This window comes from Sporobolomyces salmoneus (genome assembly GCF_050403485.1).
Source record: "Sporobolomyces salmoneus JCM6883 DNA, S_salmoneus_JCM6883_v1_ctg70, whole genome shotgun sequence".
Taxonomy (NCBI): Eukaryota; Fungi; Basidiomycota; class Microbotryomycetes; order Sporidiobolales; family Sporidiobolaceae; genus Sporobolomyces; species Sporobolomyces salmoneus.
The window spans coordinates 40,371-64,947 of record NW_027481093.1 but is presented as its reverse complement, the minus strand read 5'-3'; the positions used below and the strand labels follow the sequence as shown (position 1 = coordinate 64,947).

The window sequence follows — 24,577 nt, the reverse complement described above, 5'->3', positions numbered from 1 at the left end:
TCAACTGACAACACGTGTTGTCGGATCTTCCTCTTGCTTACCTCTTCCTGACCTTCCACCGTGTCATCTGAGACTACTCGATTCATCTTCGCTCTGACCGCAACTAGCCAAGCGAGCTCCCCCCATCCGCGATCATGGTAAGTCTCGTCTCTCTTCTATTGATGAAACCGCATTACTTACCAGCCTCTTGCCCTGAGTAGCCCGCGATCAACTACGAAGAAGACACAGAGTTCAACGCTGCACTCCGCAAGCACGGGATCATCCCACCCAAAGCCTCCGGCTCTACCGGTTCTCGTTCCCCCTCACCACCTCCTCAGCCTCCCTCTCCTACACTCTCTGAGCTCGACTTGGAAGACCTCGATATCTCGAAGGATGACTCAGTACGTCGGGACGAATTAGAACGAGCGATCGAAGCGAGGAAAGAGTTGGAGAGATTGAGATTGGGCAAACGGAAATTTGGGAGAGTGTATCCGATTGGCAAAGTCGATTATAAGAGGGAAGTAACGGACGCTAGTAATGAAGAGCTCGAGGGGGAACCGGAGAATTGGGGGACTGGAGTCGTATGCACATTGTTCAAAGATTAGTACGCCTCTGCCTCCTTTTCTCTCTCTTTCTGTGACGCTGGACTGATTGGGAGTTCCGAATGGACGTACAGTATACCCGAGTCGAAGTTACTCATGTCGATCCTCGATCAACTCGCCTCATTATACCCCTCAACGAAATTCGTGAAAATTGTTTCAGATCATTGTATCGAAAATTACCCGGACAAGAACGTACCGACCATGTTGGTCTATCGTAAAGGTCAAATGATGGGTCAGATCGTCGGATTAGGGTCAGTTGGGGGAATGAAAGCTACTCTGAGAGGTAACTACCATTTTCGTCTTCATTCTTGCGAGAAGTCAGAGCTAATGACGAGTTGAATGGAGGACAGACGTTGAACGCATCTTGTTTGCGTTCAGAGGTATCGATTTCCACAACAAAGTCGGCTACTCTCAAGATCCAATCTCGTCTCAATTCGCCTCGAAATCAGACGCGACTGCACCTCTCACGAAACTCGGAGGAGAAACGACAAGATCGTCGAGGGAGGAGGAAGAGGAGAGGGACAATGACAGTCAGGACGAAGAGGACGATCAGGCGTTCGTTGGGGGAGGGAGGAAGAGTGGGATTCGACAGGGGACGAGAGGGAGGAAGAATGATAGCGATAGTGACGAGTTTGATCTGTAAAGACAACGCTCTCAAGGTCTCTCGTGGGCGACTGGATTAGAGAGTGTGAGAACGAGAGGTAGGTAAAACAATTGACAACAAAGAACGACAAAAATCAAAAGGAGGAGCAAAACGAAAACGGCACAACCGCAGAAGAACAACAGACCCCATCTCAGACGCGATCCACCTAGAACCCAAATCGCAACTCCTGACGAGTAAAACTAGGAGGTTTCCAGATAAGTTTCGAAGGATCGATCCTCCTACGAGTTTTCGCTTTCACTCGTTCGTGCTGTTCGAGTACTGCTGGCGAGACGACAAGGTGATGTTGACCCTTGTGGAATTTCAGGAGTTGCAACACTTGACATCTGTAATTGAGAGACGCCAAGTCAGTCTCGAGGAAGAGAGAGGAAGACTGAAGAGAGAGGGAGACTAGACCGAGAAAAACTTACGTATGCATGATATCGGCGTGAACGATTGCTGTCCTATTCGCGATCTCATCAATCGTGATATCGTCCTTCGTGTTGATGAGTAAATCGACGATAATCTCCGCCCAGTAAGCTCGATACGACAGCAATCCCAAATCCGAGAGAGGCTTCTCCGGCGAACCCAACTTCTGTTCCTTCTTACTCAACTCGTAACTGAACTCGATCAACAGCTTTCCGTATGACATTCGTTGGTATTGAGGGAGAGTGAGGATACAAGCGACGTTGTAATTCTCGGCGCATTCCTTTTCTTTCGAAAAGTATCCGATGAGGTGACATCCCGTTTCATCCCTCGAGACCATGACGTAGTAGAGGAAGGGGTCGACGTCGTAGTAGAGAGTCTTGTGATCGAGGAAGGCTTTCGAAAGGAGACAAAGGTTTCGACACCATGTCTTTTGTTTCCTCCCGTCGATTTCGAAGAACGAGATTTCCTCATGTCGATAGATTTCGTTCCCTGGCGGATGTTGAAGTGTACATTTCGTACGATGTCGTTCGATCTGTTTCTCGGATGCCCAGAACCCTAGACAGAATTCGCAAACGTAGAGAATCGGAGTATGGGCGTATTCGACGGGGTAAGGAGAGAAGTACCACGCTTCGACGAGGTGTTTCCCAATTTGGATTCGATCCAAATTCTTGACGCGAGAGACTTCCGAATGAGATTGAGTCATTGATCCTTGAGTTCGAAGTTTTTCGATTTCCCGAGATTTCGAAAACGTTCCTCCTCCTCCTCCTTCTTCTGTCGGAGTATCTGGAGTCTCGTCTCCTGCATTTCCGGCTTTCCCTTCTCCAGCTTTCTTCATCTCGATATCTCCATCCGTATCTTCCTCTCCATCGTCTTCGTCGTCGGCATCAGGAGTTCCCGGCGTCGAATTCGGATCCTCAATCTGTACTTTCCTCTTCTTGCTGACGTTTCCCTTTGCTTGATTCGCCGCGGCTTTGATCGCAGCTTTCCTCAACACTTGACTCGCTTCCGCAGCTTTTTTGAATTCTGCTGTCGAATTTGTTCCTCCTGTTGCGGCAGATCCAGGCGAGAGAGGTGCAGGCACCGAGATCGCGGAGAGGGAGGATTCGCGAGATTGTTTGCGGGATTGACTGTTGTTGTGAGAAGAGGAAGAGTTTGCAGGAGGAGCGGAAGGTTGAGGCCATTCGACTTCGCGAGAGAGGAGAATACGATTCGCAGGGATCCATTCGTCGAGACGCTAGACATTCGGAACATTGTCAGCGGGAAGAGAGTCATGGGAGAAAGGATAACGAGCTCACCTTGTTGAATTCGACGTAGTGAATGTAGTATTCCAATCGATCCAACCCGTCCCCTTCCGCCTCTGCTTCTGCTCCCGGTTTCTCCGCACCCTGTTCTCCTGCTCTGCCCTCCTTGAGCCTCTGCTTCCGTTCCTTCCTCTCTGATCTGCCCAACTTCCTTTCCCGAATACTCAAAATCTCTGCTTTCCTGACTTCTTCAACCGGAACATCTTGCGACACCGGTCTCTGAACGTAAATCTTGCAGCCTGATACGATCTGAGGGAGAGTGACTGTGTTTGGAGGGGAGATGATCGGTTTCGGAGGTGGATCGTTCGAGCTGAGAGAATAAGGGAACGCGCGGGGTCAGTTCTAGCACGAATCGATTGCGAGAGGCGTACTTACTTGTTCTGGGATGACGAAGCAGTCATCTTACGGTGTCGAGGCGAGAGGATAGGCGATAGAGATGAAGAAGGAGGAGGCCGAGGAGGCGCCAGCGCTCTCTCCTCTACCACTCACTTTCGACTCTCGTAAAAGGTCTGACAGCACTAAGGCAACTTACCAAGCAAGCTAGGCACTCACTCAAGAGTGCGCGCGCGAAGACGACGCACGGTACTTCGAGTTTTCCCGCACTGCTCTCGCATCTCACTATGGCTCCGTGACGACGGGATAATGGCAACGATCTACCGATGTAGGAACTCGCTCGGGTTCACGAGAAGGGATCAAGAGAACTGCTCAAGGGCTGGTTACCGTCGACGACGGTAACTCCGTTTCCTTCTTCGACCCACTCCGACGTCCAAGCCTCCGCTCCTACCCATGGCGTGATCAATCGAGGTGAATAAGACTCGTGGCCTGCTCCGGAAGTAATCCTCGGACTACAAGGGATCCGTTCGTTTTGAGCAGAGGGAACGTTCGTCTTTTTTTCCCACCTCCTTGCCTCTTCCAACAGACTCTCTCACATGTCGACAAGCGTGCCGGTAACTGAACGTCCAAAGTGTAGAGACCTACTGTTGGATTGTCTCCGCCGCGTCGAGAACACGATCACGACCTCCCCTGGAATCTTGGACAGTGAGCGCGGAATCTTGAAAGCATGGGTCCTAGATGCAGCGGTTACGTTCGGGCTTTCGGAGGGCCTCACAAGCGAAATCAAGGATCTGTTCGAGGCGGAATATGCGGTTAAACGAATCGAGGGAATTATCGAAAAGGTAAAAAGGAGGATGGTGCGTAGCGCTCTCTCCCTTCTCGTTCTCGTGAGCTACTTGAGCTGACAGTCTATACTGACTTGCAGATAGAGAACCCTCGTGGGGAGCTCAGTATTCGACGAGAGGAGCAGCCGTCTGCAATTCTCGCTCGCATCGTCGAATTGCGCCCAACACTCCGTCACATAGGAGGATCTCAGCGCCCCGAGCTCTCCGAGTACCTTGAATACGACAAGGCGCAACAACGACGCGCGAAGCAGCAGCACCAGCAACCCTTCCCTTCCCAAGGAGATCCCACCTCCAATCCCTACCAACAGCCTCACGGCTTCCAGAATCCCGACGGCTTCCACCGACCTCCTCCTCAGCAACCTCCCAACTATCAGCAACCTCCCAACTACCAGCAACCTCCCAACTACCAGCAACGTCCTCCTCAGCGACCATTCGTTCCCAGTCAACCTGAAACTGCATTCGCCGCTCAAGCTCAGAACTTCCCCTCTTCCTATGCGGAATCTTCGACCCAGCCCCCACCCATGCCCAATCGCTCGTATACTCAAGAGGAGTACTCGCGACGTCACCAGCCCGCTCCCGCTGCCTCCGCCGAGGATGTCGCTAGATCGGAAGCCAGGAAAGAACTCACCGAACTCGTCAGCCGGGTCGTTCGGAGGTGCGTCAAACAGTTTGGCAAAGACGAAGCTTCAGACTTGGAGAGGGAAGCGAATCGGACGTTTGGACTAGGACCGAACCAGGACTTGTCACGATACGTTAGAACCGCCGGGGATGTCGCTTTTATCGAGGCTCGGTGCATGACGGCGTTGTTCAAAGCGATCGAGGAGCGCAATGTACGTATTTCGCGTATTGTTTGACCTCCGTTGTCGATCGCGCTGACTAGCATCGTACACTTCAGGTCGCGGCGTTCAATGCACCTTCATGTCGACCGCAAGCATGGCTCGAGCAGCTCGTCGAGGCCCACAGTCATCCTGCGACTCGCTCGACTTCCTCTCCGAACAAACGACCTCACAATCCCGATGCTCGTGGTCAGCAAGAACGGGCGAAATTCTTCCGTCCTCAATAGTCTCTTCCGTTTCCCACGTTCTTCTCCTTCTTTCTGGTTATAGACGCTGCCACTTTATCCTCCTTGACTTGCTACTCGAACCACCCTTGTACCACTATCTCTTCTTCTTCCAAAACATCTTCACCTTCTTGCACAATGCCAACCCACTTTCCCTTTCGTTTGCGCTCGTCCCCTCGCACGTTTTTCCAAGTTTCTGCCGAATTCCCTTGTTCTCCGACCGGCGAGCTTCGGATCACGACACGGACGTTCGAACTCCGACAGCTCACCGCGGAGCGCAACGCCACGTCTGACAGAGCACAGCTCTCTACACTCTTCCCTCCCTTACGACCACCGACCTCGATGGACTCGCAACGCTCGGACAAGATACGATCCGAATGCAAGCAGCTACTCATCGACCGCATCGACGAGTACGCTGCCTTCCTTCGCGAGGTATGCCACCGAAAAGAGCAAGTTGATGCCGTCGACACATTTGTGACGGAGTGCAAAAGAGTGTTCGGCTTGGGAGAAGGACAGCAGCTCGACGAGGAGATCAAGGGTCTATTCGAGGCGTCTGGGGTATCCTCCAAACTGCGGCGCCTTCAGGAGAATCCAATTATCCCTTGTGAGCTCTCTGTTACTCGTTCCGTCCTCGATAAGTTCGATCCTGACTTCCTCTTGAGCTTTCAGAAGAGGGATAAAAACGCTCCCATCGAATTCGGAAAGGAGGACAATCCAGATGCGATCCTCAAGAAGGTCCCCGAAACTAGGTCAAGGTGGTACGCACACCTAGCCGGGAGGAACGCAGAGACAGACGACAGCGAAGATGAAGAGCCTCCTCAACCAAAACAGCGTCCCCAGATTCAAGTTTCCCTTCGGGGGAAGGTGTACGGACTTGCCACGGACATCGACGAGTATTGCCGAGATGACGGGATGAATTTCGAGACGAAAAATAGCTGGATGCACCAAGCTCGCGAAGATCTCGGACTCTTGCCAGGCGACTCGTTGTCGCAAGAAGTCAAATCACTCAGCGATGTCGAGTTTTTACGAAGAAAGGTCGAGGAACTCAAACGAGATTTGGCTAAGAGTCGAAACAAGGTAAGCACTGTGTAAGTTTGTCGAGGCAAACGTTTCGCTGATTCGAATCGGGTGTTCTCCATAGGAAAAAGAGTTGGGGAAGCATCGTCCCAAAACTTGGCTCAAAGAGCTCGCGGACAGTCACAAACTTTGAGAGCGGTTCACGGCGCATTCTCGACGCAACCAGCAACAGTCTCCAGCTCCACTGGCTGCTCAAGTACTCCGCCACTGAGAGACAACTTTGTTCTCGCTTCCAGCTTGAGCTTCTCCGGTCATTTGCCCCCGTTTCTTCTGCTCATTGTTATCCCCTTGTGCACTTTACTTTATCTATCAATCTTTCTCGTCCTCCTGAGGCTCTGTCTTTTAGATCCAGCGCTTCTCCCCATGTTCAATCGAAACCTTGCGCTTCTCCGTTCGTCCAATCCTTGCTTCCAAGGATCCTCACTCTCCGAGACGACTCTGCCGAGCAAAGCCGCAACCGACCATTCTGTAGCGTTGAAGTGTTGACGAGTGATGCGGCATCTCTATTCCTGCATTGATTCTACTCGTTGTTCCCCTTCCTCTCCTTCCTCCAATCTCCAGATTTTGACCAATCCGTCGTCCCCTGCCGTCGCGAACCAATCCTCGCAACCTTTCCACCGTGAGTCTACCTCACTCTCAGATTCCCGCTCCGCCTCCTCCTCCTCAGCTTCTTCCCCTCCCTCGAGAGACCGAAGAGTCGCGGCGGCTTTCGAGGGTGAAAGAGTACACCATTTGATCGAGTTTATATCTGTTAGACCGTGTGCGTCTTCGAGAGTAGCGATTGAAGTCACTGTCGGTGGTGCATCGTGTGCTTCCGAGTCCGGTCGAGTCTATCGAGAAAACGAGCGAATCGAATCAGCTCGACAATCACTCGACGAAAGAGAGAGAGAGAGCCGAGAGTAGACTTACGACCTGCCATATCCTAATCCTTCCATCCCCCGCACACGTCGCGATCCTGCCCAAACCTCCCTCCTTCTCCCCCTTCCCTCCCTTCTTCCAATCCAAACTATACACACTCCTCTCATGCACCCCTTCAAGCTTGACGACTTCCCTCCATTCGTACCTCTCCCTCTGACCGATCCTAACTCCCGATCGACTCCAAGGTCCCATTAACCCTCCTTCTTCCCTCTTCGCCTCTCCCGCACTCGCAACAGAGTCGTTCGCCAATTCGATTCGTTTCCAGATTTTGAGGGAAAGGTCGTCCCCTGTTGAAGCGAGGTATTGACCACAGGGGGAGAAGGAAATGGACCAGACGGTACCGGAGTGAGATGGGGATAGTTTTGAAACGAGTGTCCATTCGTCGTCGTATGGATCTGGAGCGTACAGGTGGATTTGATCATCGTACGAACTTGATGCGAGTAGCTACGAGACGAGTAGTTGCGTGAGTGGACCGTAGAGGGAGGAGAGACAGAGAAGGGAGAGCTAGCTCACTTCTTCGTGAGGATGCCAAGTGACACATTTCACATCCTGACTATGTTCCATCAATACCGCTAGACACTCAAACTCTGCCGGTCCTACCGCTGTTCGTTCACACAATTCGAGTCAGCTCATTCAATGAGAGAACGAAAGAAGGGAGGGAGATACCTTCCCAGACCCAAACTGATTTATCCCTCGAACAACTCGCCAACAACCTCCCATCCCCGCTCCATGCAACACTCTTACATTCACTCTCATGACCCTCCAACGGATCTACCGCTTCCCATTCCCCTCCTCCCTCCCCAGCTCCTCCAGAGTGATCGTTATCGTCAACTCCAGCTTCATTCACTTTACACCAAACCCCCACGGTCGAATCGAACGAAGCGGTCGCGAGAGTAGTACCCGTCGGAGAGAACGAAAGGTTTCGAACGGTTCGAGTGTGAGAGGTAGGAATCGTAGAGACGAGTTGGAAAGTTGAGGAACCGGAAGGGAGGAACGAATACAGTCGGATTGATTTATCGGTTGAACAGGACGCTAAGAGGGGCTCGGAAGGAGACCAATCGAGACTCCATGCTGCACGTCAGAGAGAGAGGGAGAGGGCAGAGATAGAGCGATGAGATCAGCGAGAAGAGAGAGGGGGAGAGAAGGGAGAGGGAGGAGACGTACCTCGATCTTGGTGGCCTGATAAGGATTGTACTAAGGATATACGAGTCATTCTTCCCCTATCGAGTCAAAAGCTAGGAGAAGGGGGTGGAGTCAAGATCAAGCTCCCGAATTCGAAGTTGATCAACTGCTCTCCTCCTCCTCCTCCTCTGCCGACCCCGATCTGAACGATGTCACCTTCTAAACCTGCCCACTTCCGATTGGAAGAAGCGATCCGATCGAATATCCTCGCGTTGTCGCCGTACCGATGCGCTCGAGATGATTACAATGAAGGAATCCTCCTCGATGCCAACGAGAACTCTCTAGGCCACGCACTACCTTCAGATGATACTACAGACAGTTAGTCCCCTCTCTTTCTGCTGCCCGTGCCGCTTACTCACGCCACTTTCTGCTTGACTCTCTCTCTCTCAGCTTCCTTCGACTCTCTCTCGTTAAACCGATACCCTTCCCCGACTCACGACGACGTTAAACAACTCCTCTGTAACCTCCGCAAAGTCCCCTCTCCGGCACACTTCTTCCTCGGAGTGGGGTCCGACGAAGCGATCGATTTATTGTTTCGAATTACTTGTACTCCCGGGAAAGATCGTGTATTGGTGTGTCCCCCGACTTATGGGATGTATGGAGTTTGCGCTCAGATCAACGATGTAGAGGTCGTTAAAGTGCCGTTGGATGTAGAAGGAGGGAAATTCTTACCAAATGTTGAACAGGTAAGATACTCATTCCCCTCTCTCTCTCTCGCTTCCTGGCTCGCTGACCACTATCGTTCGAGTTGTAGATCAACAAGACGCTATCCGAATCCGCCAACTCTCCCAACCCGATCAAACTCACTTTCCTCTGTTCGCCCGGCAACCCGACCGGTACCCTGATCCCTCTCTCCGCCGTCCGACAAGTCCTCCAAAACCCCGACTACAAAGGTCTCGTCGTAGTCGACGAAGCGTACATCGATTTCGCCGATGAACCAGATCAAGAGAGCGCAGTGAAGCTCCTGGTCGAGGAAGGATGGGACAATTTAGTCGTGATGCAAACTCTGAGTAAAGGGTTTGGGTTGGCTGCTATTCGGTGAGCCGCATTTCCCTCCATCTCTGTATTCGAGTCGTTACTGATTGCGTCAATGACGTGGGGGAATAGACTCGGAGTTGCAATTTCTTCACCACCTCTGATCCAAATCCTCAACAATATCAAGGCTCCCTACAACGTTTCCACTCCTACCGCCTCCCTCGCACTCCGCGCTCTCTCTCCGACCGGTCTCACAAAGTTCTACTCGAATATTCAAACCCTCAAAGACAATCGTACATGGTTAGCTCGACAACTCACAACCGACTCTATGAGATCATTGGGAGTGATCGGAATCCTCGGGAAACCTCACGCGAATTTCCTCCTCGTACAAATTGGGAACAAACACGACGTCTCTCAACCGGATAACGAACGGAGTGAGAGGTTGTACAAGCATATGGCGGAGGAAGATAAGGTTGTAGTGAGGTTTAGAGGGAAAGAATTGGGATGTGAAGGATGTTTACGGGTAACGGTCGGAAGTAGAGAGGAATGTGAGAGGGTTGTTGAGAGGTTGAGGGCGGGACTGGAGAGGGAGTAAAAGAGGCCGGCAAGTGGAAATGAAACATAACTTAGTTAGTACCGAGATCTCGCTCTTTCCCTCTCTGAATCGAGAGGTTCGATGATCACTACCGCGATGTCTTCGGGAGATCAGACATAGGAGACCAGACATGGAGAGAAAGAGTATACGATTTCGACTAAGTAAAGGCATTGGAAAGAACGGGAAAGATTGAACTCGTAACTGAACTCTAGCAGTACTTCGAGTGGGGAAATAAAGACTTGATCTGCAGGGATCAAGGAGGCAAGTCAGCGAATAGCTCAGAGGGAAGATACGGCAGCGAAGGATTCACGAGGAGTCGCTCGACGAAATCATCTACGATCTCCGGAGAGTATTTGGGAAGAGGGTCATCCTTATATCCGAGGAGGGTCCCTTGGTCCAGGGGATCGACCGACGACCAAGCCCCGGCATGAACGAGAAGCCAGTAAGCATCAAAGGGCGTCAATTTCGTCGGAGAATTGACGAGAACGAATTTCAGAACTCGATCATCCCAGTTTCCGATCGTCTTCATGGCAGCGCAGGACAGGACGGCGACTGAGTACAAATCGTTAGAACTCTGGGCAGTCAGTAAGAAGGAGAGGAAAGACACTGACGAGGGTGACCGCAAATTTCGACTTGGCGACAACGGTTCAAGTGATCCAAGACTATCGTACCGTAAGACAAGCTCGCGATATCTCTAGATGTATAGGTGATAGCTGGAAGTGACGGGAGCGGGAAGCATGGGTGCGAGACAGGTTCTTGCTTCATTGTGCGAAAGGGTGGACTGTACCTCTAAGAAAAGATCAAGCATGAGCTGACTGATTCGCTTGAATAGAGCCTCGCGCTACTCACCGTGGGCCGCGAGGGGAACGAAGACAATGAGCAGAAGAGCTGAAGAGGGAAAGGAAAATGCACTGACCCCTTTTTTTCTCGATTTCGTTATCTCCTCCACGGCAAGTCCGGACGCTCTGTCCGCTTCTACGCACAGGCGAACAACTGACGAACACAGATCGCTGTTGCGTCTTTCTCTTCCAAAACATCCTTGAATACAGCGCTACGATGCCTAAGGAGACAGCAGTAAGCGACTTCGACGTCTCTGCACAGAATAGGTCAAAGCTGATCACCTATGTCTCGCCTACCGCAGTCCCGACGAAAGAGCTACCGGGTCAACCCTCATGTTCGCACCGAGTTCCGCAACGGTGACGCTTCAATTAGGCCTATCCTGGATGCTCTTCTGCAGCTGGAAAGGATTACGCGGAGATTCTACACAGAATCGCCGGAGATAAGGGATCAAACAGCGAAATTATTCTCGTATCTCAACGTCGCAGTCCAGAAATACGTCAAGGATAAGGATCTACATGAAGAAGGGTTACCGATTCTAGAGGCGGACTTACAGGGTGAAAGTAAGAAACTCAAACAACCGGAGTCCGGATACAAGAATTTCTTGGATTGGATGGACAGCAAGTGGATTCCCGGACAGGGAATCAGTGTCGCAACCGACGGACTCTAAGCTCTGACCCTTTTTTCGTTCGTTATCTTCTCCACGGCAAGTCCGGACGCTGTGTCCGCTTCTACGCACAGGCGAACACAACTCGCTCTTGCCTCTCTTTCTTCAACGAAACAACTGCAATGCCTCGAGACGAGAAGGTAAGAAGCGATCTTCACCTTCCGCGATCCAAAATTGATGCTAGCTGAGCTCCCTTTTCTCGCCTCTTTCAGTCCTCCCTCGCACGCCGATCTCCCTCGCCTCATCTCTACAGCTCAGATTATCTGGAGGAAGAAATCTTCACGGCCCTCAAACGACTCGAATTCGCTTCGCACAAGTTCTATGCTGAATCGAAGGCGATAATGAATAAAACGGCGCAATTGTGCAAGGATCTCGACAGCGCAATCTGGGCTCAGCTGGATAACTTGACTGAGTGGCAAAAGGAGTACCTCGTTAACAACTTGGAATCGTTGTATAAAAAGCTTGAACCGAAGAATGCGACATACGCAGATTTCCTGAGGTGGATGAATAAATACTGGAGGGCTGCCAGTCTGGTCGTTGAGGGACGTCCGACTTCCCCCCTCGGAACGGTTTTATATAATGCTTACGGGGTGCGTGATTTTCCGCGAAGCGAAACGAAATTTACGTCGTCGACTGACACCTTGCGTTCTCTTTGCTGACGAAACAGGGCGTAAAGCCTTGGGATGATGACTCTCCCTCGTCGGGAACCGCCAATTCTCTCGGAAACGGACTCATCACCCGTCGCAAGCAAACTCTCCTCTACCCCGACTGCTCCTAGTTGCCCCCGTTCTTTTTCCTTCTTCTTTCTCCCGCTCCTCGTCATTGTAATCGACCTTGATTGTTTTCCTGGTCAACCTCCGGAGCCTGCGCGAGAGACAGTTGTGGAGAACGAGGTAAAACTTTCGAGAATTGGTAATAACAACAGATTTTCGCGAACGGAGAAAAACTTCAATCTCAGAGATCCTGCTCTTTCCTTCCTTCCTTCTAGACTCCCTTCTGTCACGATACTCAGCGTTGAGCTTGTCCGTACTCAGAGAGCTCCTTCGCCGTCGAGTCGTCTCCTCTTGTTCTCCCTCTCTCCCTCATCTCCTTCCGCTCCTTCTTCACGTCCCCTCACTCCCGTCGACCCTCCCTCGAGTTCCTCGACTTTCCTCACCAACGCCTCGTTCGTCTCTTTCAATCTCTCAATCTCCAACTGCAATTTCCTAATCTCCTGATCTTTCAAAACCCTCTCCAATCCCCATCGATTCGAATCCTCATGATGTGCTTTCTTCAAACTCTGAATGTATTCGATCCCTTGTTCGAGGATTTCCGATTTGTTCGGTTTCGAAGCGCGAGAAGAAGAACCGACTGAACCCCCGCCGCTTCCGGAAGGAGGAGTTGGAACAGGAGGAAGAAGGGCCGCGAGACGGTCGAGTCCAGCATTGATCGTTTCGCGTCGACGTCGTTCAACTTCTTTCTGTGAACGCCAAGTTCGGGCGAATCAGTATGTGCGATGGAAGAGTCGACAAGAGGGAAGAGTAGTGAGACTTGCGTGATTCGCTTTCCTACTCGCTTCCCATTCCGCCTCCGTCATCCCTTTATGTTCATCCCCATTCCCTCTCGCCCTCCTCTCCCCTTTCTTCGCTTTTCCCTTTGCCCCTCCCGCCGTGTCCGTCTCTGATTGAGCGATAGCTCCTCCTCCTCCTTCATTCTCTCCCGATCCTGATCCTTCTCCATTGTCCAATTCGTCTTGGTCCATCGAGCGCGAGTCACTATCACGGACGTGAGGTTGAGCAGAATGGGAAGTAGAAGTAGAAGCAGTCGGAAGGGAAAGCGATCCAACAAGCGCAGAAACACCGCTCTCTGCGGTCGACACGTCGGCGAGAGCGGCTATCGAGTTGGGTGAATGAGCGTGAGAGTTGTAGACATGATCACTGAGTCCAGTAAAAGTCGTCGTCAATACCGTCGCTGCGAAAGAGAGGGAAAAGTGAAGGGAAAAGCTTACGTTTGCTCTGTCGAGTTTCGTTTCGAGCGAGTCGTACGACCCGAACGACTCGCCGAACCACTGTCAGGAGCCACATTCGACTGAGCCATCTGTATACACCGAGCGATAAGAGAACGACGAGTCAGTGGGTCCGTTCCGAAAACAGGAGAGCGAACGGGGAGGGAACGAACCTCTGCAAGAATGCGTGAAATCTGTTGATCATCCCCGGTCCTCTCCTCACTCGCAGTACCGTCTTGTTCAGGTTGAGGTTGATCCGTCGAGGTTGAAGTTGAAGGAACGGGAGCAGTCGAGGAGGAAGGGTCCGGACCTGGAGTAGTGCTGAAGCGTGCTACCTTGCGTGGGGGCATCGTTGCTGTGTATGGTGTAGCTGCTGAGTCTGCGGTAATCCGTGAGGGCTTGATAGGGATGAGAGAGGGAGAGGCGAGTAAACGGATCCTTCGATTGATGAACCGGGAGGTCGAGCGAGCGCGCAGTCGAGAGTTGACTACGTTAGTACACTTGAAGTCGCTCAACGTGTGAGGTGTGAGAGCGTTCGACGGGTAAAGGCGAGGTCGAAGGAGGAAAGAGAGAGGAAAGAGAGAAAGAGAAAAGGGCACGTGGATCACGTGTAGATCTCGTGATCGAAGAAGAGTGAAATTCGCAACTTGTTCAGAGATGACTGTCACGCTATGGAAAAGCACTCTCGAATGGAACGCAGACAAGAGGCGACTCGGAGAAAAAAAGAAAACGAAAATTCGACAAAAGTTGTTTGCAAAACAGTATCATTCAGGTGAAAGAGAGCGACTAGATGTACAGCACGACGATTCAAAGAGATGAACAAAAGGTAGGGATCAAGCCCCGAGAGAAGAGGGAAGCGAGAGAAGACATAATCTCAAGTTTTCGTTTTTTCCCCCAACTTAGTATCCTCCTTGTCCATACCCGTACGCTCCCGCCGGTTGACCACCCAACGGCGTTCTCCCACCCGCTGCCAATCCCGATCCCGGTAACGGTGTCCTTCCTCCAGCGAAAGCTCCTCCCGCTCCACCTAGCGGAGTCCTTCCACTCGGGTTCCCCCTGTACTGACTACTAGCTCCTCCGAACGGAGTCCTTCCTCCCGTAGCTCCCGGGTATGCAGGGGTCTTTCCGCCTCCTACACCAACTCCTCCTCGCGAATTCATGTTCGCTCCGTACCATTGCTTGAAACCATTCGAGAGCATTTGAACGGTCGGGTGTGCTTGACCGAATAGGGAGAATCCTTCCGGTACGAGTTTAACAGGCTACACGATCGACCAAAGATTCGATTCAGCTCAATGAAATCGAGAAGCGAGAAGAGAATCAGAGAACTAACGAATTGTTGGATCTCGGTTTTTTCGTTCGCTCGGAATCCGAGAATGATTTCACCAGCACGTTTCTTGTCACTCGACCAGGCGAACGCGTAGGCGGATCTTCCAGGATTCGATTGGGTGAAGATTTGGAGGAATTTGTCTAAACGAGCAAAGAGCGTGAGTCAGACACGAAGTTGTCAAAGATGTATCGAAAACTCAGGAGAACTCACCTAGTGCTTCTTTCGTTCCTTTCCACTTGTCGTTACTCGTTAACTCGTTGACCTTTCTCGCCATTTTACGAACGTGAGCTTCGATCAATTCGTCGAGATCAGAGTATTTGTGAGCGGGGTCGGGTTTGAACATCGTTCCAAGAGAGAATTCGTCAGGTTTGTTGAGTTCGTGAACGGCTACATTCAGAAGACGGATCAATACAAGAACTGAGAGAGCAAGTAGGAGTAGACTAACCGAGATGTTGATAGATTCCTTCATCGACTTTCCACGTGATCGCGAGATGATCTTCCCTTGAAGAAGGTCGAATGATACAATCTCCCCTCTGCATCGAACTGAGCATCTCTTCCGCCTTTCCAGAATCGACGTTATGGAAATTCGGATGTTTGATGATTCGTTGAGGTCTTCCCGTCTTCTTCTGTTGAGCTTTCTCGAGGGCTTGTTGTTCTTGAGCCGCTTTCTCTTGATCGAAGAACGGATCCGGTCGAACGTAACGACGTTCTCGATCTCCAGCAGCGATCAACGCTTCCTGCGAAGTCAATTCGACTTGGAATTCGGCCCATCTCACTTCCATCACCATCGCTTGAAGAGTTTGTCCTTGACGAAGTTTCGAGAACGTTTGTTCACTCGTTCGGTATTCGCGAGAGATCGTTCCATCGATTCCACAATCGAGTCGAACGAGGACGGATTCGTCGGGAGCGACTCGAACGACTCGAACGGGAATGATGAGACCACTGTCGAGAGTGAAGGCGGTTTCTCCAGTGAGCATCGTGAAGAGTTCTTGAGGCGAAGGAGGTTCGAATGGTCGACGAGTTTCTCGATAAGGTTTCTGCATCTCGTCTCGAATCTTGTGAAGCGCGAGTCGTTTCGGCGCTCCGAGAACTTTCGAGAGTTCGTCGGCGAAATCGTCGAGGGCGAGATCGTTTAGTTTGCTGACGTCGTCCTCGAAGAGATCCGCGACTGCTTTCGAAGCGGCACTGTCGACCAAATCTTCCTCGTCGTACTCCATTGCGTCGGCGGCCATCTTTCTTGCGACATCGTAATCTTCCGGGTGGACACGAGTATCGTCGAGGACATCGGGGTCGCCATCCTCCTCTGCATCTCGACCAAGGTCCGCCGCGAGATCGTCTTGTCGAATTCGAAGGAAAGAAGCGGCATTGACGAACACTTTCGGAGAGAGGAGACCTGACGGCAAGATACTGTATCGAGTGATGATTGTTCCACCCTGCGTGTGTCGAGCATGTCAGCTGAGAAGCTTATGAAAGGGGAAGAGAGGAGGGAGCTTTACATTGTTCGCGATCCTCTTGACAAACATTTCCGCTTTTCGATGACCGAGACCAGCGACGTAAGGGAGAAGGTGAGCGTAATAGACATCTTTCGCAGCCTTGTTGACGTCGACTCCGACTTTGTTCGTCGTTTCGATCAAACCTCGTTCGAGAGCTTCGACAACTTTTTCTTTCGCGAGCTGTGAGGAAATGGAATTCGCTGAGTTCGACGATTTCATGAAGGACTAAGCGAGTAGGACTCACGAATTTCTGATTCGGGTCATAAGTGAGAGCAGCGAGATCTCCTCCGAGAGCGGCGTATTCGTTGAGGGGACTTTGAGCGTAACGAGCGAGACCGACGCAGTACTTCGCGACGGGAGACATTTCCGAAAACTCGGTTGCCGCTCTCGCACTGTTCTGGTAGATCCTCGCGACTTCATCGTTGACGTAAGTCGATTCGAACGCAGCTCGGGCGTCTTTTCTCCTCTCTCGTTCTTCCGCTGCGAGGGCTTTCTCCTCCTCGTCGTCTTCGTCCATCTCGCTGTCCCGAATCTCCCTCGAAACGATCCCAGCAAGGTTTCGGAATTCATCCATCAATCGACGAGTGCTCGGTGTGAATCCTCCCACGACGACGACTTGAGGACGACGACGTTTCAACAGTTCGACAAACGCTTCGTGTTGAGATTCTTCCATCGTTTCGAGAGAGTCGAGTTTGAGGTGTTCACGGAAATGACCGTCTTGATCGAGGAAAACTGCGTAAACTGAATGTCGGCGAGGATCTCCGTTTCCTTGTGAGATCGCGAGGACTGAAGGAGTTTGACCGGGTTCCATCGTGCTATCGTCTCGACACCAGGGTGCAATGTCGATACGCTGCGGCCGAACGCGAGTCAGCAAACTCAAGCAACAAGATGAGGATGAAGTGAACTCACCGATTCGAGTTTTCGTTTGATCGCCAACATGACGACTTCCTCTGCATCCTCCTTCAAGCTAGCTCTCATCCACTGTTCTCCCATCGGTAAGAAGAACTCCTTCAACGCTTGTTTCAACACGTCCGTTCTCAACTCGTTCCATTCGTCCGCGAGCGCCGAAGTGTAATCCGATAGGTAGAAACTCTCGAGTTCTCGGATGATGAGATCGCAGACGTGTTGAGGGAGAGTGACTTGGACTTTGACGAGTCCTTCGGCTTCGGCGGCGAGGATTTGTAACCATTGAGGAGATCGAGCGAATTCGCTGACGGGTTTCTCTCGAAGGTATTTGAAGGCCTGCGGGAAAGCAAGGGTGTCAGCAGGTCGCGACAGAGAGGAAGATGAGACACGCTTACGTAGAAGAGGTTCATCGGATCGATCTTTGATTGACCCTCTTTCGTCGCAATGACCGTGACTTTCGCTGAACTCCTGAAATGCCTCCTCGCGAATTGCCTCAAGATTGGATCATGGCCGATTTCGTGAGTAACGACCGACTTCGCAGCATCGAGAACTCGTTCCCATGAGTTGTAGGTCGATTCGGAGACGAAAGTGTCGGCGAGAACTTGAGGAGTGTCGGTTGGGTCTTCAGCGAAGTGAGTCTTCGTTCCTGAAGCGACGTCGAGAGCGAGATCGGATGAAGGGATACCAATTTGCTGTGAGGGAAGTGGCTCGTGAGCGAAACATTCACTGCGTTCGAAAGGTAGGAAAGCTTTACCTCAGCGAGTTTGCCAACCATCCCCTTCTTCAACCCTTCGTAATCACTTTGACGGTTCGCTCTCTTCGTCAACCCGATCCTCGCCACAGCCGATTCCTCATCATCCTCCTGATTCTTCTTGAATTCTTCCAATTTCGCTCCATACTTCGACTTGACCCATTCTTGGGCATCTTGAATCTCTTCAACCGTTTCCAACTGTTGCATCAATTCTTCAAAGTAATCGTCTTCGATCTCCAACTCTTTGAACTGTTTCTGAAGGGTCGTGCGTCGAGCAAGGAAAGCGCGGTATCGGAACGAGAGGGACGAGATCCTCCATAAATCGTCTTGATACAGAATCGGGTAAGGCTCCCTCTCTTCAGGAGGGTAATGAACGAGGTGGTCGGAACGGTGAGTCCAAATGAAGGGAGGTTCGAGGAAATCGATATTGATGAATCGAACGACGGCTTCGATCGCCGAGATGAACGCATCGTAGAGAGGAGGGAGGTTTCCAGCGTCGTCTTTGAGGAGGTACTTCTCGATCGCTTCTCGAGGCATCTTTTGCGACATCCATAGAGCGGCAGGTCGAATTTCGGTTTCCGGGATCAGAGTTTCGAGTTCTCCAGATTCTTCGTCGATCACCGGGGGGTTCGAGCCGCAAGCGAGTTGGAGTCGTTCGGGAACGTCGCTACCTCGAATTCGATCGTCTGCTTCCGTCAACATACGAGAAGCGATTTCTGAAGGTTCGAAGATCTGAAGGTCCAAACATCCTCAGCGCTCTGTCATCTCTCGCTGAGACGGAGAACTCGAACCTACATCTTTGAGATCCTTCTCCTTTGCACCTTGTTCCTCGTCTTCTTCCATCGCCCAAGCGAAATCCTGACCCGTTCCAAACACTTCCGCGACTTCTTGCCACGCTTCCGCCGTAATTCCCTCGACGCTTCCCATCCCGAACCCTTTCCTTCCCCCAGCTTTCCTCTGTTCCCGCTTCTTCTGCTTCTCCTTTCTCCTCCTCCTCCTCGCTCCTTCGTCGGAATCTTCGTCTGAAGCTCGCTGAGAATCGTCGTCCGTATCGTCTTCAATGAATCCTGCCATCTCGTCGGCATCGAACAGACGTGCGACACCTTCTCCCTCTCCATCCTCGGCTTCATCGTCGAAAATGTCGGCGAGTTCGCGAGCATTCGAAGGGGATCCGTCGGAACCGGCAGAGACGGAACGTCGTCGACGTAACCGTTTCAACTTGTTCTTCTAGAGGTGATTCAGGGGGTAGAGTGTGAGAGTCAGCTTAGAGAGCTAGGGAGAATGGAAAGAATGGAAAGTAGAGGAAAACTCACTTTTGGTCTTGTGATTTCGAGACCGTTATTCTCTGCGAGTAACGCCAAATCATCTTCGTCGAGATCTCCCTCTATAGCACACGAGAGGCTCAATCAGCTGCAGTTCAACATCGAGGAAGAGACAGAGAGGACTGACCATCTTCCGAGTTGTTCTCCCTTCTACGTTTCTTTCCCTCTCCATCTGCATCTCCTTCCCTGTTCTTGTCCTTTCTTCTCTTCTTCTTACGTCTCCTACGTTCGGAAGCCTCGTCTTCGTCTACGATGAAACCTGTTTAGATCAACCACAATCCGAAAGTATCAGTTCCTTCGTCTCATTCCCTGGAAGTCCCGCGAGCTCATGATACGTGTGCACCCTACGAGAGTAGTACCACATCACAGCGGACCACAAGAGAGATCGAGAGGACTAACCTTTTCTAACTTCCCTCTCAGCTTCGGAATCGTCCTCCTCCTCCTCTGAACTATCTGAAGGACTCGCTTGACCCGGTCTCAAATCTACTCCTTCTCCTTCACTCGACGCCGCCGCGGACTCTTCGTCCGAGGGCGCTTCTTCCGCTTCAGGTCGAGACGTCGATCGAGGTGGACTCGACATTTCCTGAGACGTGCTGCTCTACTTGCTTGATTCAGGCGATGGGGCGTAGACTGTTCTCTTGTTCGACTGTACAAAAAGAGGGGGTATAGGGAGAGAGCGTGGTGGAGGTGATGGAGAGGGAAGAGAGGGAGATCCGATGAATCGTTTCTCTCTCTCTTACACCTCACTATTCGATTGTATACGACCTCTATTAGCGTGTCAACTGCTCCATTATGACCCTCGGCAAGATCTAGCAAAAGCGCGGACGAAATCTTGCATCTCGATTCCAGCTCCTCTTCCGACCTCCCTAAGCAGCTGCTCTCTGCCGTTAGGCAGACTGACAACGCTCTTGAACGTACGAGACACTGCCACAAAGCACTTATAGACAGAACCGGCCCTGAATCGGCAGATATTTCGCTCGTGAATCCCCGCTCCGTGACTATCGGATTCCCACGCATTCTCTCCCCTTCTCTGGTCGCTCTGGATACATCTAGCATCAATCGCAATGGAATGCGGTAGCGACGAGCGTCCGAAGGCGGGAAACCGATAGCTGGAGAGGAGTTGCTACTTCGTTTCGAGCTTAACAAGAGTGGGTCTTTGTCAATTGACTTTGCTCCTACGGAGTTTCCGGATTCCATGTGGTTGGTCGTATGCGATCAGTGCGAGACGCACGTTCGCAATACTCCTTGTCTGTCTGAGATCTGTGCGTTTCGAAACGTCTCGATTCTCTCTCTCCGCTCTCTCCCTTGCTGCTGCGACAACGTCCATCGTCAACGATCTAAAGAATGGAGTTCCAGTCTGAAGCCCAACGTCTCATCAACTCTATAGCTTCTTTCTGTACCAATCGCGGCGACAAAGAATCCTCTTATTGGTCGACCGTGGTGCACAACGCCGTGAAAACCTGTCCCGAAGACAAACAGACGAGCACGATCAGGGCACTCGGTTTTGTCAAGCAACGTGTAGAACGAGGGGAACCGCTCATTGTCGTGAGTCGATTTCGAGTTTTTTCCCCTTTCTTCCAACTCTACTGACTATTTCGCTCGACGATTACAGCCATGGGGTCGAGGAACCACGATCAACCCTGCGTTCAGTCCTCGACAAGTCATTCATGGCGAGGTCAAGCCGACCATGCGCGACGTGAGTAATTCTCAGACCGCCTTTTTGTGTTGCTTCCACGACTGATCTCTCTCTCTCCTCAGGAGCCGATGTGCGCACCTTTCCTCGGTGCCGACGTCTACGAGTCCGAACTCCGAGGCAGACCTTTCACGTTCGACTTGTTCGAATCGACAGTCAAGGCAATCGCTGCGAAAATTCGCGAAACTGAACTCGGGAACGTCAAGTCGAAACGAAGATGTCGAGAAGATACCTGGGTGAGATACATGTTGCACCATGCCGCCAATAATCCGAAGTATCAGACTACAAAGGGTCACGTCAAACCTCATGTGAGGAAGAACCTGTTGAATTTGGCTGAGAGGGTTCGAAACTGGGAAATGCTTGTGAGTCTTTTCGCATTTTGCATCTGCTGATCACCATCGAGCTTTCGGCTGACGCACTGCAATTGTCAGTATGATCCTATCGACCTTTTCAGCCAAAAGGAGTTGCCACCTATCGGAAACGAAGTGAGTTTTCCTCTTCTCGCTCGCTGAGCTCTGATTACCGTTCGAGCTCAAACACACTTCAATCGACTCCTTTAGGCTCCGATGAACTGGCTTAGGGTGCCCACCTCAGACGTAGAGACGTCCAGAGCTCTAGGTCGAATTGGTATTCGACGAGCTCAAATGGTCGGGTATCGTGGAACCCAAGCTGAAGTTGACGGAGGATTGCTTTTCTAAGCATCTCACAGAGCCGAGCTCCCGTGCTTCTCCCATGTATTGTCATTCCGCCGTCTTCTCCTGAACAGGCTCATCCTTGCTCCCGGATACGAGAGAGAGTTCTCGCTGTTCATTATTCGAGCCTGTCTGCTCTTCGCGCCTGCCGAAACCCAAACATGTGAGGTCGCTATCCATATCAGGAATCGGACTAGATTCTCGTTACGACAGAACAAGCCCAGAATTCTTTCGCTCCCAGTTGCGAAGTGCCGGAAATTCACTTCTACTTCGAGCTTTCGCTGATTGGCTCTCGATCGTTCAGAGATCTTCAGCGTAATTCGTGACTTGACATTCTATTTCGTTTTGACCAGCAAAAGTACCAAATTAACCCATATGATATTCTATCTAAAATCTATCAAAGACCCTTCCGATGCAAAACCCCGTCTGTCTAGCACTTCTGATACATTTTCACGCTATCAATGGCCATACCCCTCTCGCGGATCCTGTCTCCCGAAGGCCAGGAAGGAGACCAAATCCCGACCCAATTCCAGAATCGACTCATCGCTTGTTGACGGTCGTCAGAATTTCGCCACGGTTTGTCGTCGAGAGAGTCGAGCCAGAATCCGTCGGTTCCTCCTGCGAGGAGCGAGATACCTGCGAACGAAAGAGCGAGTGGGTCAGCAGAAGATTCGGCGAGAAAGGAAGAGAGAAGAAACGTACGGAGGTAGAAATCTTGATCGAAAGGAGCGAGATGAGGGTTCGCAGCACCAATCCAAGGGTTCGCAATGATTTCTCCAGTAGGGTAAGAGTAACCGAAAGAGCCTACAGAGCTGAAGAGTCAGGGAGAGAGCTCGAGCAGGGCGAAAATCGAGAGGGAGAGGAGAGAAAGCTCACCAAGTTTCCAGAAGGTTTTCGAGCCGAATCCGTATCGGAAACTGATACGTACTCGAGATCGAACCCACATCGTGATCGACTTCTCGGTCCAGTCCATACCGAATTCATCTGAGGAATAGGCGAGAGAATGAGCACGGGCACGACGAGGGAGCGTGAAGTGAAAGGAGGACGAACAGTACTCTTGGTTGAAGAAGTTACGGTAGACTGTTAAGCGAGGTAGAGGGAAACACAATGTCAGCGAGAGTTTCGCGAGAAGGAGGGAAGTCAATTTACCTTTGTAGAAACCTCTGGAGACGAGAACGACGCGAAGAGCAAGCGAGAAAGGGGAGCGATCAGTCAGTCAAGTGCAGTGGAATGCAGTCGACAGCAGAGACGGCTCACTGAGTCATCCAGAATCTATAAAAAGCGAAAACGGAGTCAGCACGAGAGCACACGACGTCGAGGAAAAGTATAACAACGTACCGATCATAACTAGGGTGATCAGCCGGACCCCAATGCAGTCCAGAGACCATATCGTTGGAGAGAATGTCGAGACGAGACTTTGGCATGTTACCGCGAGATTCGAAGAGCTGCAAGGGAGGGCGAGTCAGAAGAGGAGCAAACGACGGCGACGGGAAGAGAAACGTACAGAGATCAGACCGGAAGCGGGATAGCCTCCGTACTTTTCGTCTCGAGGGACCATCGAGATTTGAGGCCAAAGCCAATCTCTGTCGAAAAGGGATCAGAGTCAGCTTCAACGATTTTCGTGGGGAATCGACGAGATGAGCTCACCCTTTAGGCATCTTGGCTTTGATAACAACTCGCCCGTACTTGATCGAGACCTTGTTCCGTGTCGAGATCATGGCGGATTGGATAGGAGGGAGGAAGAGAGTACCGTTACTTTTAGGGTCGAGACCGATTTGACAATCAGTTTGGTGGATCGAATCGCAACCAGAACCGAGTTGGATGAATGTTGAGTTGGAGAAGCTAAGTCGGAGGGAGAAGCGAGAGTCAGCTGCAAAGTAAGTTGGCAGAGAGGAAGGAAAAGAAAACTAACGCGTAATCAGTCGGTAGCATCGTTTCGTTGGTGTACGTCGGAACGAGGAACAGGTTGCCATCGGCGACGTAGCTGTTGTGATTTGTGAACCAGGTGAAGTCATTCTGTGTGACTCGGACGAGTTCCAAGTCAGAATTGTGTGGCTCGAATGAAAAGCGAAAGAAACTGACGGATTCTCCTCCTCCTAGTCTTTCCTCGACATGCCAATTCGAAGTGTTTAGCGTATTACCTTCGAACTCGTCGACGAGAACAGGACACCAGTCTCCGCTGCAGACGGACAGGGGAGTGACCGGTCAGCTAAGAAAATAAAAAGGCAGTCGAGGGCAGAGATGGCTCACTGTTCTACATTAAACGCGTCCGCAATCAAGTATCCGCTCCCGCAGAGTCCAGCAAAGATCCCGAAGAGGCAGACGAAGTACGACTTCTTGTCGCGAGAGATCGTTTTGCGTCCTTTCATCCAAGGTTTGGCGTTTCCGACGGAACGATCGAGGACTCGGGAACGGAACGGAGGCTTGAAGCGTTTCTTCGGTTGACCGTCGATTCGAACGGACGAGATTGAAGAGGCCGATGAGGAACATGCACTTTCGTATTCACTTCTTGGAGTATTCAAGAGAGGGGGAACAGGACCTGTTGTCGTCGAGAAAGGGTTTGGTAGAGCCGGTTCATCCTCGGATTCGTGGATTGTGTGGATTGACGATGTCGAAGAGAAGGAATCATTTCGTGCGTGGGAAGAGGAGAGGAGAACGGGGATAGTTGAAGAACGGATCTACTCGAATCGTCATCAGCAACCCTCATCTGTAGGTAGAGAGGGAAAGGGAAGACTTACTTGAGTAGTATCCATAGCTCAATACTCTTGTGATTTGTGAAGAAGAGAGAGAGGGAGGGGGGGAGGGAGTCTTCGAGGTCGAATTCGCCGGGAGGAGATTCAGTTTGATCGATTCGAAGCCTACCTTGTTGGGAACCGGCGTTGGTACCGCGTGTTGTTGTTTTTGGGTTCAGAGAGTTCGGTCAACATGGGAACAGGTATCGCTGACAAACAGAGAGCGAGAGTTGGAAA

General features: G+C 51.4%; 11 protein-coding genes across 11 annotated transcripts; 6 read left to right on the top strand and 5 right to left on the bottom strand.

Moving 5' to 3' along the window:
• Nucleotides 1-134: 134 nt before the first annotated feature.
• Nucleotides 135-1,224, top strand: PLP2 (Plp2p; the record flags this gene model as incomplete). The annotated part of the gene is made up of 4 exons (XM_076634765.1): nucleotides 135-137; nucleotides 201-583; nucleotides 656-864; nucleotides 932-1,224. The coding sequence occupies 4 exons, from the start codon at nucleotides 135-137 to the stop codon at nucleotides 1,222-1,224; spliced, it is 888 nt and encodes a 295-aa protein (XP_076485268.1).
• Nucleotides 1,225-1,390: 166 nt separating this feature from the next.
• On the bottom strand, nucleotides 1,391-3,352 carry JCM6883_000039 (uncharacterized protein; the record flags this gene model as incomplete). The annotated part of the gene is made up of 4 exons (XM_076634764.1): nucleotides 1,391-1,568; nucleotides 1,653-2,884; nucleotides 2,946-3,261; nucleotides 3,327-3,352. 4 exons carry the CDS (start codon nucleotides 3,350-3,352, stop codon nucleotides 1,391-1,393), a joined length of 1,752 nt encoding a protein of 583 aa, XP_076485267.1.
• Nucleotides 3,353-3,880: 528 nt separating this feature from the next.
• On the top strand, nucleotides 3,881-5,192 carry JCM6883_000038 (uncharacterized protein; the record flags this gene model as incomplete). The annotated part of the gene is made up of 3 exons (XM_076634763.1): nucleotides 3,881-4,126; nucleotides 4,210-4,959; nucleotides 5,025-5,192. 3 exons carry the CDS (start codon nucleotides 3,881-3,883, stop codon nucleotides 5,190-5,192), a joined length of 1,164 nt encoding a protein of 387 aa, XP_076485266.1.
• Nucleotides 5,193-6,769: 1,577 nt separating this feature from the next.
• On the bottom strand, nucleotides 6,770-8,397 carry JCM6883_000037 (WD40 repeat domain-containing protein; the record flags this gene model as incomplete). The annotated part of the gene is made up of 5 exons (XM_076634762.1): nucleotides 6,770-7,096; nucleotides 7,176-7,628; nucleotides 7,698-7,786; nucleotides 7,851-8,255; nucleotides 8,349-8,397. The coding sequence occupies 5 exons, from the start codon at nucleotides 8,395-8,397 to the stop codon at nucleotides 6,770-6,772; spliced, it is 1,323 nt and encodes a 440-aa protein (XP_076485265.1).
• A 118-nt stretch (nucleotides 8,398-8,515) lies between these two features.
• HIS5 (histidinol-phosphate transaminase) lies at nucleotides 8,516-9,936 on the top strand (the record flags this gene model as incomplete). Its single annotated transcript, XM_076634761.1, has 4 exons — nucleotides 8,516-8,684; nucleotides 8,757-9,052; nucleotides 9,121-9,404; nucleotides 9,474-9,936. The coding sequence occupies 4 exons, from the start codon at nucleotides 8,516-8,518 to the stop codon at nucleotides 9,934-9,936; spliced, it is 1,212 nt and encodes a 403-aa protein (XP_076485264.1).
• Nucleotides 9,937-10,992: 1,056 nt separating this feature from the next.
• On the top strand, nucleotides 10,993-11,443 carry JCM6883_000035 (uncharacterized protein; the record flags this gene model as incomplete). The annotated part of the gene is made up of 2 exons (XM_076634760.1): nucleotides 10,993-11,010; nucleotides 11,078-11,443. 2 exons carry the CDS (start codon nucleotides 10,993-10,995, stop codon nucleotides 11,441-11,443), a joined length of 384 nt encoding a protein of 127 aa, XP_076485263.1.
• A 119-nt stretch (nucleotides 11,444-11,562) lies between these two features.
• Nucleotides 11,563-12,218, top strand: JCM6883_000034 (uncharacterized protein; the record flags this gene model as incomplete). Its single annotated transcript, XM_076634759.1, has 3 exons — nucleotides 11,563-11,580; nucleotides 11,653-12,030; nucleotides 12,108-12,218. 3 exons carry the CDS (start codon nucleotides 11,563-11,565, stop codon nucleotides 12,216-12,218), a joined length of 507 nt encoding a protein of 168 aa, XP_076485262.1.
• A 252-nt stretch (nucleotides 12,219-12,470) lies between these two features.
• On the bottom strand, nucleotides 12,471-13,774 carry JCM6883_000033 (uncharacterized protein; the record flags this gene model as incomplete). The annotated part of the gene is made up of 4 exons (XM_076634758.1): nucleotides 12,471-12,899; nucleotides 12,975-13,356; nucleotides 13,428-13,516; nucleotides 13,598-13,774. The coding sequence occupies 4 exons, from the start codon at nucleotides 13,772-13,774 to the stop codon at nucleotides 12,471-12,473; spliced, it is 1,077 nt and encodes a 358-aa protein (XP_076485261.1).
• A 549-nt stretch (nucleotides 13,775-14,323) lies between these two features.
• Nucleotides 14,324-19,803, bottom strand: SPT6 (chromatin-remodeling histone chaperone SPT6; the record flags this gene model as incomplete). Its single annotated transcript, XM_076634757.1, has 13 exons — nucleotides 14,324-14,683; nucleotides 14,755-14,891; nucleotides 14,962-15,138; nucleotides 15,197-16,184; nucleotides 16,248-16,424; nucleotides 16,489-17,094; nucleotides 17,154-17,486; nucleotides 17,546-17,842; nucleotides 17,905-18,633; nucleotides 18,697-19,128; nucleotides 19,215-19,285; nucleotides 19,351-19,482; nucleotides 19,623-19,803. The coding sequence occupies 13 exons, from the start codon at nucleotides 19,801-19,803 to the stop codon at nucleotides 14,324-14,326; spliced, it is 4,620 nt and encodes a 1,539-aa protein (XP_076485260.1).
• Nucleotides 19,804-20,567: 764 nt separating this feature from the next.
• On the top strand, nucleotides 20,568-21,614 carry JCM6883_000031 (uncharacterized protein; the record flags this gene model as incomplete). Its single annotated transcript, XM_076634756.1, has 5 exons — nucleotides 20,568-20,768; nucleotides 20,836-20,919; nucleotides 20,982-21,278; nucleotides 21,348-21,401; nucleotides 21,477-21,614. The coding sequence occupies 5 exons, from the start codon at nucleotides 20,568-20,570 to the stop codon at nucleotides 21,612-21,614; spliced, it is 774 nt and encodes a 257-aa protein (XP_076485259.1).
• Nucleotides 21,615-22,038: 424 nt separating this feature from the next.
• Nucleotides 22,039-24,361, bottom strand: JCM6883_000030 (uncharacterized protein; the record flags this gene model as incomplete). Its single annotated transcript, XM_076634755.1, has 13 exons — nucleotides 22,039-22,244; nucleotides 22,311-22,412; nucleotides 22,485-22,592; nucleotides 22,659-22,688; nucleotides 22,758-22,771; nucleotides 22,866-22,880; nucleotides 22,947-23,053; nucleotides 23,113-23,191; nucleotides 23,256-23,450; nucleotides 23,521-23,624; nucleotides 23,691-23,787; nucleotides 23,859-24,286; nucleotides 24,347-24,361. The coding sequence occupies 13 exons, from the start codon at nucleotides 24,359-24,361 to the stop codon at nucleotides 22,039-22,041; spliced, it is 1,500 nt and encodes a 499-aa protein (XP_076485258.1).
• Nucleotides 24,362-24,577: the final 216 nt, after the last annotated feature.